This window comes from Lathyrus oleraceus, chromosome 4, assembly GCF_024323335.1.
Source record: "Lathyrus oleraceus cultivar Zhongwan6 chromosome 4, CAAS_Psat_ZW6_1.0, whole genome shotgun sequence".
In the NCBI taxonomy this organism is placed as follows: Eukaryota; Viridiplantae; Streptophyta; class Magnoliopsida; order Fabales; family Fabaceae; genus Lathyrus; species Lathyrus oleraceus.
Genome location: NC_066582.1, coordinates 408593817 through 408605689, shown reverse-complemented (window position 1 = coordinate 408605689; position 11873 = coordinate 408593817). Strand labels below are relative to the sequence as shown.

The 11873-nt window shown below is 36.1% G+C and overlaps 1 protein-coding gene across 1 annotated transcript in view; it reads right to left on the bottom strand.

Moving 5' to 3' along the window:
• Positions 1-9045: 9045 nt before the first annotated feature.
• The window catches only part of LOC127075737 (repetitive proline-rich cell wall protein 1), a 209518-nt gene continuing 206690 nt past the window's right edge, over positions 9046-11873 (bottom strand). Inside the window, exons 2-3 of the mRNA XM_051017203.1 lie at positions 10872-11191; positions 9046-9354 (exon numbers count right to left, since the gene is read on the bottom strand). Coding sequence (XP_050873160.1) covers positions 9295-9354; positions 10872-11191 — 380 coding nt within the window. The 3' untranslated portion in view covers positions 9046-9294. The remainder of the gene's footprint in view (positions 9355-10871; positions 11192-11873) is intronic.

The following is an 11873-nucleotide window of genomic DNA, read 5'->3' as shown; positions in this document are numbered from 1 at the left end:
TGTGCTGTTTTGCCTGCGTTAACCGGTTAACCCAGGGCGTTAACCGGTTAACACTGTTGCGTTTTGCCAGAAAATGTGTTTTGTCCTGCGTTAACCGGTTAACCCAGGGCGTTAACCGGTTAACACTGTTGGAAATTAGAAAAATTGGCATTTTAATGTTGTGAATATAATTGGTGATTGGCCTATTATCGTTAATTGTGATGAGTAATTTTGTTGGGTTATGTTATGAAGTGTTGATACAAATATGTTGATAAGTTGTGTTAAAGTTGTTAAAAATACTGAGTTGTAGGCTTGATGAGCCAAAGTTGATTATAAGTTGATTATGTTGAAAACCTTGTTGTGTTGCTATTATTATTATGTTGTCGACAGTTTAAAGTCGTGTATGCCATGTACATTCATATGCATTAAGTCGGAGCTTTGCTCACACCACGTTGGCCTGGATTGGCAAATTTTAAGTTGAAAGTTGAAGGCTTATGCCTTGATGCCCAATAAAATGGCAATGATTTTAAGTTGGGAGTTTTACTCCGAATGGTACCACATGCATGACGAGTCGAGTCTCATTAGAGTTGCATTTTGTTGGCTTGTTGTATGGATATTTAATTTAATTGAGGAGTGGAATTGTGTTGATATTAAGTATGACGTTTGAGTTGATGTGCCGTTACTGGATGTATGTTACGATTAGGGTGATGAAATGTGTGAATTTACTTAGCATTACATGATGATTTATAATGCTTATTATATCGATTGAGGAACTCACCCTTACAACTATTTTTCAGGTAACGAGCAGTGAGTGAGTAGAAGCTAGTGCTTGGAGTCTAGTGTGGTCTCTTTAGTGGGTCATGCTCGGATAGATGTAACATCGGGACGGGATGTTTTAACTTGTTGAATAATTTTAGGTGTAATGTATTACATATGTTGAATGATCTCTATCCGCTGCGTATTTTGCAAGAAGTGTTTATGTTGAATTAAATAATGAGCATGACTGATTTTTATGGTGAAATGTGTGAAGTGTTGTGTGACACCCTTAACTGCAATAATTACTCTGATTTATATATTTGTTGTTGTAAATTAAATATTTGGGGTATTTTAGAAGGGTGTTACATTAGTGGTATCAGAGCAGGTTGGTCTGTCCGGCCAGTTGTCGTGTCGTTACTGTCTAACAATTGTGTATTGTTACTAATCTAACTTTTAAGTTGTGTTGTATTGATAAGTTGAAATGGCTGGAAGGAATGACGCTGCAATGGCCGCCGCAATGCAAGCGATGGCACAAGCTGTGCAGAACTTGCCAAATGCTGGTGGAGATGCTGGATCACGTAGCTTGGCGACTTTTCAAAGAGAGAATCCGCCGGTGTTTAAAGGGAAGCATGATCCAGATGCAGCCTTGGGATGGTTGAAAGAGATTGAGAGAATCTTCCGTGTTATGGATTGCACTCCAGCTCAGAAGGTTCGGTATGGTACTCACATGCTAGCAGTCGAAGCTGATGACTGGTGGCTAGAGACTCACAAGAGGTTGACCGTGGCAGGTGAAGTCATTACTTGGGATGTATTCCGTAGGGAATTCATGAGAAAGTATTATCCGGAAGATGTCCGTGGTAAGAAGGAAATTGAGTTCCTTGAGCTGAAGCAAGGAAACATGTCTGTCACTGATTATGCTGCGAAATTTGTGGAGCTGTCCAAATTTTATCCTCATTACACTGGTGCTGGTGCCGAATTTTCAAAGTGCATCAAGTTTGAAAATGGACTGCGCTCTGAAATTAAGAAGGCTGTTGGGTATCAGAAGATACGCATTTTTACTGAATTGGTTGATAGCTGCAGGATATTTGAAGAAGACAATAATGCTCATTACAAGATTGTCAGTGACCGCAGGGGCAAGCAACATCAAAATCGTGGAAAGCCGTATGATGCCCCAGTGGAAAAAGGGAAACAAGGAGCTGCTCCGGCTCAGAGGACCAGTAGGGGAGGTGCTCCTGCTGGTATAGTTTGCTTCAAATGTGGCCAGGCTGGTCATAAGAGTAATGTATGCACTGCTGAAGTAAAGAGGTGTTTTCGCTGTGGTAAGACTGGCCATGCAATAGCTGATTGCAAGCACAAGGAAATGATTTGTTTTAATTGTGGCGAAGAAGGGCATATTGGAAGTCAGTGTCAGAAGCCAAAGAAATCTCAGACGGGGAAGGTGTTCGCATTGACCGGAACTCAAACCTCCAGTGAGGACAGACTTATCCGAGGTACGTGTTATATTAATGGCTTTCCTCTTGTAGCTATTATTGACACAGGTGCGACTCATTCCTTTATATCTTTGGATTGTGCTGTGAAACTTAAGTTAGAGATATCTGAGATGTTTGGTAGTATGGTAATTGATACTCCTGCGAAGGGTTCAGTGACTACTACTTCGGTTTGTTTAAATTGTCCTTTGAGTATTTTTGGTAGAGACTTTGGGATGGACCTAGTGTGTCTTCCACTAGTGAAGATTGATGTTATTCTGGGTATGAACTGGTTGGTGTTTAACCGAGTTTCTATCAACTGTTTTGATAAGACGGTGGTCTTTCCTGAGATTGAGGAGGGAAAGAGTTTGTTTCTATCAGCAAGACAAGTGAATGAGGAAGTAGCTGATGGGGCAGAGTTGTTTATGCTGTTAGCGACTTTGGAGGCTAAAGATAAACTGGTGATTGGCGATCTAGCCGTGGTGTGTGATTTTCCTGATGTGTTTCCGGAAGAGGTGAATGAATTACCGCCAGAGCGCGAAGTGGAGTTCTCGATTGATTTGTTACCTGGTACTCGGCCGATATCGATGGCTCCGTACCGTATGTCTGCTGTTGAGTTAACTGAATTGAAGAGTCAGTTGGAAGATCTGTTGGATAAGAAATTTATTCGTCCGAGTGTGTCACCGTGGGGTGCACCAGTGCTATTGGTTAAGAAGAAAGAAGGTACTATGAGGTTGTGTGTGGACTACAGGCAACTGAATAAAGTGACGATCAAGAATCGGTATCCTTTGCCGAGGATAGATGATTTGATGGATCAGTTGGTTGGTGCAAGTGTGTTCAGCAAAATAGATTTGAGATCTGGGTATCATCAGATCCGTGTGAAAACTGAGGATATTCAGAAGACTGCTTTCAGAACAAGGTATGGACATTATGAGTATTCTGTAATGCCTTTTGGTGTGACTAATGCGCCTGGAGTATTTATGGAGTACATGAATAGGATTTTCCATCCGTACCTAGACAAGTTTGTTGTGGTGTTTATTGATGATATTTTGGTGTATTCGAAATCTGAAGAAGAGCATGCTGAACATTTGAGAGTGGTTTTGGGAGTTCTACGAGAAAAGAGGTTATTTGCTAAATTGTCCAAGTGTGAATTTTGGTTAGGAGAGGTAAGTTTTCTGGGTCATGTGATTTCAAGAGGTGGTGTTGCTGTTGATCCTTCTAAGATAGAAGCGGTATCTAAGTGGGAAGCTCCGAAGTCTGTTGCTGAGATTCGAAGTTTCCTTGGTTTGGCTGGTTATTATAGGAAGTTCATTGAGGGATTTTCTAAGTTGGCGTTACCATTGACGATGTTGACTAGGAAGGGGCAAGCGTTTGTTTGGGACTCAAAATGTGAAGGAGGTTTCCAAGAGTTAAAGAGAAGGTTAACTACTGCTCCTATTCTGATATTACCGAGTTCGTCGGAATCATTTAAAGTTTTCTGTGATGCTTCATTGTTGGGTTTGGGTGGCGTGTTGATGCAGAATAAGCAGGTTATAGCTTATGCTTCAAGACAACTGAGAGTTCATGAGAGGAACTATCCGACGCACGATTTAGAGTTGGCGGCTGTGGTGTTTGTTCTGAAGTTGTGGAGGCATTACTTGTACGGGTCAAGATTTGAGGTTTTCAGTGACCATAAAAGTTTAAAGTATTTGTTTGATCAGAAAGAGCTGAATATGAGACAGAGAAGATGGTTAGAGTTTCTGAAGGATTATGACTTTGGTTTGAATTACCATCCGGGTAAAGCAAACGTAGTGGCTGATGCATTGAGTCGGAAATCATTACATATGTCTATGCTAATGGTTAAGGAATTGGATTTAATTGAGCAATTTAGAGACTTGAGTTTGGTGTGTGAGAGTACTCACAATAGTGTTAAATTGGGAATGTTGAAGTTAACAAGTGGTATTCTGGATGAGATCAGAGAGGGTCAGAAATCCGATGTGCTTTTGGTTGATAAGTTGACTCTAGTGAATCAAGGTCAAGGTGGTGAATTCAGAGTTGATGAGAATGGTATTCTGAAATTTGGTAAGCGGGTGTGTATTCCGAATGTTACCGAACTTAAGAAGAGTATTCTTGAAGAAGGACATCGTAGTGGGTTGAGTATTCATCCTGGAGCTACGAAGATGTATCATGATTTGAAAAAGTTATTTTGGTGGCCGGGAATGAAAAGAGAAATTGCGAGTTTTGTTTATTCCTGTTTGACTTGTCAGAAGTCAAAGATTGAGCATCAGAAGCCGTCTGGGCTAATGCAACCGTTGGCTATTCCAGAGTGGAAGTGGGATAGTATCAGTATGGATTTTGTTTCTGGTTTACCGAGGACAATTAAGAATTTTGAAGCTATTTGGGTGATTGTTGACAGATTGACAAAGTCGGCTCATTTCATTCCGATCAGAATGGACTATCCGTTAGAGAAATTAGCTGAGTTGTATATTGAGAAAATTGTAAGTTTGCATGGTATTCCGTCGAGTATTGTTTCGGACAGAGATCCTAGATTTACATCGAAGTTCTGGGAAGGTTTGCAGAGGGCTTTGGGAACTAAGCTGAGATTGAGTTCTGCATATCATCCGCAGACTGATGGTCAGACTGAGAGGACGATTCAGTCACTAGAGGATCTGTTGAGGGCTTGTGTTTTGGAAAAGGGAGGTGCTTGGGATTGTTATTTACCTTTGATTGAGTTTACCTACAACAATAGTTTTCATTCGAGCATTGGTATGGCGCCGTTTGAAGCTTTGTATGGTAGGAGATGTCGGACACCTTTATGTTGGTATGAGTCCGGTGAGAGTGCTGTGGTTGGACCGGAAATTGTTCAACAAACTACGGAAAAGATTAAGATGATTCAGGAGAAAATGAGAATTGCTCAGAGTCGTCAGAAGAGTTATCATGACAAGAGGAGGAAATCACTTGAGTTCCGAGAGGGAGATCACGTGTTTCTTCGTGTTACTCCGATAACTGGGGTTGGTCGAGCTTTGAAGTCAAAGAAGTTGACACCTCGATTTATTGGTCCTTATCAGATTTTGGAGAGGATAGGAGAGGTAGCCTATCGTATCGCTTTACCGCCGTCACTTGCGAATTTGCATGAGGTTTTTCATGTGTCTCAGTTGAGGAGGTACATTCATGATCCGTCGCATGTGATCCAAGTAGATGATGTACAGGTAAGAGATAACCTGACTGTTGAAATATCGCCTATGAGGATTGAGGATCGAGAGTTGAAGCAGTTGCGGGGTAAAGAGATTGCCTTAGTGAAAGTAGCTTGGGGAGGACCAGCAGGTGGCAATGTGACTTGGGAACTGGAGAGTCAGATGAAAGAGTCTTATCCAGAGTTATTTGCTTGAGGTATGTTTTCGAGGACGAAAACTCTTTTAGTGGGGGAGAGTTGTAACACCCCGAATAAAATAAGAGAATTATTTAAATCAAGTTAATAATATATTTATTAATTTAATTAAATAAATTGAATTATTGGGTTATTATTATTATTATTATTTGGAATAATAATTAGTGGAAAATATATAAGTTGGAATAAGAGAAAAGGGTTTCATTGTTGGTAAAGAGTTTTCACGTGAAACAGAGAAGCGGCTGAAAAGTGGAAAGTGGAGAAAAGGCAAAGAGGAAGAGCTAGAGAGCAAAGGTTGAAGAACGGAAAAACTTGAAGCTTAGAGATTGCCGGATTATCTCAGGTAAGGGGGGTTTATCGTCGTTTAATGGGTATTATAGATTAACATGTCATGGGTAGTGATAAACCGTTGAAGTGACCCTAATTGGGATGTTGAATGCTGAAATATTGTGATGAATAAGTTGTATTAAAGCTGTAATTGAGTCCGTAATTGTGTGAGTCGTGTTCCCCGAACGTATAGCTTTTTACGGAAATTGAATCGGAGGTCCGGAAGTCCTCCAACGGCGGAAAATGCGGAGAACTCTGCATTCTGCCTTGTGTTAGCGCAGGAACTGCTGTGTTGTCTGCGTTAACCGGTTAACCCAGGGCGTTAACCGGTTAACACTGTTATATTTTGTGAAAATGTGCTGTTTTGCCTGCGTTAACCGGTTAACCCAGGGCGTTAACCGGTTAACACTGTTGCGTTTTGTCAGAAAATGTGTTTTGTCCTGCGTTAACCGGTTAACCCAGGGCGTTAACCGGTTAACACTGTTGGAAATTAGAAAAATTGGCATTTTAATGTTGTGAACATAATTGGTGATTGGCCTATTATCGTTAATTGTGATGAGTAATTTTGTTGGGTTATGTTATGAAGTGTTGATACAAATATGTTGATAAGTTGTGTTAAAGTTGTTAAAAATACTGAGTTGTAGGCTTGATGAGCCAAAGTTGATTATAAGTTGATTATGTTGAAAACCTTGTTGTGTTGCTATTATTATTATGTTGTCGACAGTTTAAAGTCGTGTATGCCATGTACATTCATATGCATTAAGTCGGAGCTTTGCTCACACCACGTTGGCCTGGATTGACAAATTTTAAGTTGAAAGTTGAAGGCTTATGCCTTGATGCCCAATAAAATGGCAATGATTTTAAGTTGGGAGTTTTACTCCGAATGGTACCACATGCATGACGAGTCGAGTCTCATTAGAGTTGCATTTTGTTGGCTTGTTGTATGGATATTTAATTTAATTGAGGAGTGGAATTGTGTTGATATTAAGTATGACGTTTGAGTTGATGTGCCGTTACTGGATGTATGTTACGATTAGGGTGATGAAATGTGTGAATTTACTTAGCATTACATGATGATTTATAATGCTTATTATATCGATTGAGGAACTCACCCTTACAACTATTTTTCAGGTAACGAGCAGTGAGTGAGTAGAAGCTAGTGCTTGGAGTCTAGTGTGGTCTCTTTAGTGGGTCATGCTCGGATAGATGTAACATCGGGACGGGATGTTTTAACTTGTTGAATAATTTTAGGTGTAATGTATTACATATGTTGAATGATCTCTATCCGCTACGTATTTTGCAAGAAGTGTTTATGTTGAATTAAATAATGAGCATGACTGATTTTTATGGTGAAATGTGTGAAGTGTTGTGTGACACCCTTAACTGCAATAATTACTCTGATTTATATATTTGTTGTTGTAAATTAAATATTTGGGGTATTTTAGAAGGGTGTTACATCAACTATCAATTTGACGAAGAATCCGATAGCACATGATCGAAGCAAGCACATCAAAATGAGGTACCATTAACTTCGAGAGCAGGTAGTAGATGGGAGGATGAATTTGTAACATTGCAGAACTGAGAATCAGATTATAGAACAAAGTGCAGGTCGAAGTGTTCAGAAGGCTAAGAGCTATGATGAATGTAGATAGTTTAGACACAATGAATTAGGTGGTGTGTTGAATTGTAATTCCTTGTGTCGAAGCAGGTTGCTCGATAAAACAAGGATGTGTCGAATAACCTAGTGTGTCGAGTTGTATTAGTGTGCCGAAGTGTCGAAACATGTTGCTTCACATAGGATTTCGACTTAGGCCTATTTTTAGTAGTGTTAACTATTTTGACCTTTTATAGTTTTGGACTTTAGTTTAGGGAGTATGCTAACATAAATCTATAAATTGAGAGAGTAACCCCTATTCTTAATATAAAAACTCATAACATTGTATTCACAGAATTTTGAAGTTGCAAAGTGAACAAAGAAGTTTTCCACAGGTTGTGGACAGAGAAAAAACTCTGTAAAAAATATTCTTCTTCTCCAACGTTCTTTTCTTTTCATTGTCATTGCGTGGTTGATAACAATCTTGTTCATCAAGATTGTTATAAATTCTCTATAGATTATTGTGGATTTCCAACGTATCTAACTCCATTAAAACATTAAAATAAAACTATCAGTTTATGTAACTAACTTATTCTCACTTCCCTTCTTCTTAGAATAAACCTTCTAAATAAATCAATATTAGGCTCAGCATTATTATAGATAGGGTTCTATCACACACTCTTCCAAGACAACATAAAACATAAGAAACCTTAGTATCTCTACGAGTACTATCAACTAACTATAACTTGTGATTGTGCAGCTTTAACGCAAGAGAATCAAAACTATTACAAATTTAATAGTAATATACATGTTTGCAAAGCTAAATATAATTATCAGAAATTCAGACAATAGTAATTAGAACATAGAAGAAAAATAGCAGCTAACAACTATATAAACAAAAACAAAATTGAAATATTACTGCCATAACCATAAGTTAGAATATAACTTCACAACTCGGAGAATTCAAAAGATTTGGCACCGCATATGGTGAAATTCCAGATATATTTTGGATGCAATATAAAATGAAATTTTTGATTTAAATAGTTTCTTTCATATTATTTTAGATTTATCATTTTATTATAATTTTTTTTCAGAAAAATTATATTTAAATCGTTTAAATTTGAAATTATTTTAAATATCTTTTCATAAAAATTATATTTAAAATATATTTTTTTGGTAAATTATATAATTTTGATTAAGTTTTAATCTTAAATAATATATATTTATGTTACGGAACATCAAAATTATTCTTTTAATGGACAAAATCTGAGTTAATTTTGTTTTACTATTAAATTTTTTTTTCTCAAAATTGGATTTTTTTTTTATTTTATAAAAATCAGAAAAAAAAATTTAAGTTAAAAACAGACAAAATTATGTTGGGATTGAACTAACAGAATCATTTGGTGATAAAAATACTTTTGAAAGTGAAAGGAACCAAATTAATTGTAACCGTCTGATAGTGAAAGGAACGTGAGAGAGCACAAGAGAATATAATCTAAAAATTGTTCCTTTCTTGTCTCACACAATAATATAACAGATAATAAGAAATATACAGATGATATAATATCAATGATAATTGGCAAACTGAGAATTTTATTAGGTACAAAAACATTTACTAATACACAACACAAGTTTCCTCAAAACAAATAATAAAATTACGCAAGGTAAGATTATTCTAACACAGTTGAAATATAGATAGGTGTAGCTATTTATATTTGTAGCCCTTTATGGAATGGAACACAACTTTTCAAGCATGGTACTTCTATGGAACACTTGGGATATATTATTTCTTCCTCTCAAACTGATTAGTGAATTGGCTTAACAATTGGAATGACCTTTGGAATAGGTTTGTAAATTGGAATAACCTTTGGAACTGGCTTGTAAATGGGAACATAAACAGGTTTAACAATGGGAATAATTGGCTTTTTGAAGATTAATGCTTATGCTTAAGAAATGCCTCTGGCTCAACAACAGATGGGATATGTTTTTCCACTATGACAGGTTTGTGGAATGGCTTATAGGTTGGAATAATTGGCTTCATTGGGTCCTTGTAGGTTTGGCTTTGTCACCCCTTCATTTACAAGCTTCTCTTCTGTTTTCACCTCATTCCCTACACAAATAAATGCAAAATTACTATGACAATTGCCAACAAATTATATATTTCTATCTGTGTGAATGTGAAAATGTGTGAATGTGAAAATGACAAACCTTAAGGATCATTTCTTGCTAAAACAGAAGTAGCATACAAGAATGTTACAAGGAGCAATAGAGGAATACAGAAAGCCTTTTTCATGATTGAGAAAATCAAAAGTTGTTATTTCTGAGATTCACCATTCTCAACGTATCTTCTCGTTAGTTTTCTAACGTATTTTTTGTTATCCTACCACTCATCAATCTCATACACACTCACAAATTTGAGAAGTTTCATAAATGAAGAATTTATGCATAATTTTAGGGAAAAAAAGTAAATTTTCGCACAAAGGATCCCATTAGGTGTGCCAATTTGTTTAATGGGAAATTTGGTTGACAAAACAAGTTTGATTTCACTTAAGGGATTATTATTATTTTCCCCTCTTATATTAATTGCACTGTCTCATTTGCACTTTTTTATTGTATCAAAATAATTGTCCCTTTACAATACCAATGCAGAATTTATTATCTTTTCACTTCTATACTGATAATTATTAATTTTCACTATACTCTATAATATATAATTAATAATGATATTTTAGTAAATAATATTAATTTTATCATTAAAATCAACACCTATAATAATTTTTTTAAGAATCATGCATTGTTCAAATAAGTGCCCTAGTAATAATCTTTATTAGAATTGATTGGACCCTAAAGAATGTGAGATTAAACTCTAAGAGATCTTTTGATGGATGTCACATCGCATATGATAATATAATACATAAAAAGAATTATAATATCAATGACAATCGGTAATCTGAGAATTTTATTAAGGTGAACACATTTAGTAATACACAAGATAAGTTTCCTCAAATCAACCCAGAGGCTCAAATCAACCCAGAGGCACAAGCTAAAAAACTCATTAATACAAAATTCGTATTGAAATAAACAATAACATCATTGATTATATATTTGTATTAAATTCATCATATAATTTTTAAGATTTTTTTACTATATTTATCTCTTAACTTGTAAGATTATACAAGAAAGTAAGATTATGGTAACACATTTGAAATTGAAATATAGATATGTGTACCTATTTATAGGCTTTATGGAATGGAACACAACTTTTCAAGCATGGTACTCCTATGGAACACTTTGGATATATTATTTCTTCCTCTCAAACAGATTAGTGAATTGGCTTAACAATTGGAATGACCTTTGGAATAGGTTTGTAAATTGGAATAACCTTTGGAACAGGCTTGTAAATGGGAACATAAACAGGTTTAACAATGGGAATAATTGGCTTTTTGAAGAAATAATGCTTATGCTTAAGAAATGCCTCTGGCTCAACAACATATGGGATATGTTTTTCCATTATGACAGGTTTGTGGAATGGCTTATAGGTTGGAATGGGCTTATAATAAATTGGTTTCTTGTGAAAATATCCTTTGAGTTTGTGTTTCAGATGAAAAAATCCTATGAATTTTTCATCTTCATTGGGTCCTTGTAGGCTAGGCTTTGTCACCCCTTCATTTGCAATCTTCCCTTCTGTGTTCACTTCTTTCCCTACACAATAAATGCAAAATTACTATCACATGTGACAACAAATTATATATTCCTTTCAAATATGGGACAAATACAAATGTATGAATATGTACTTTAAATTGATATATTGTGTACATTAATGTGTTCATGTGAAAATACAAACCTGAGGGATCATTTCTTGCTAAAACAGAAGATGCATAAAATAATGTTACTAGAAGCAACAAAGGAACACAGAAAGCCTTTCTCATGATTGAGAGAATCAGCAAAAGTGGTTTTGAAGAGGAAGCTAAAAAAGGAGGCTTGTGTTACAATTCTCATAAACATGCATTATTTATACTCTAAGATGGTATAGAGGATAATTAATGGTACATAAGTGACTTATACCTGTATAATTTCAAAGATTATTGGTGGCTGGTAATTGTGTTTAGCACCGTTTTGGTGGCTGAGTTGGTTGTTTGTTATCATTCCATTAAATGAGCCTCTAAAGTTGGATGGTAGGATCAGTTAGTTAGGGAAGGTTCAAATACTATATTCAATGAAAAATAAGTCTTATGTTAATAAATAAAACTTGTACAGATATGCTGATAGACCCATCTCTGCAACTATCCAAAGTCATGTAACAGAATGAGTAGTAAGTAGTAACAAACAAATGTCTTGTAATATCTTGTATCACATCATTCATTCTAACCATATACACAACAAA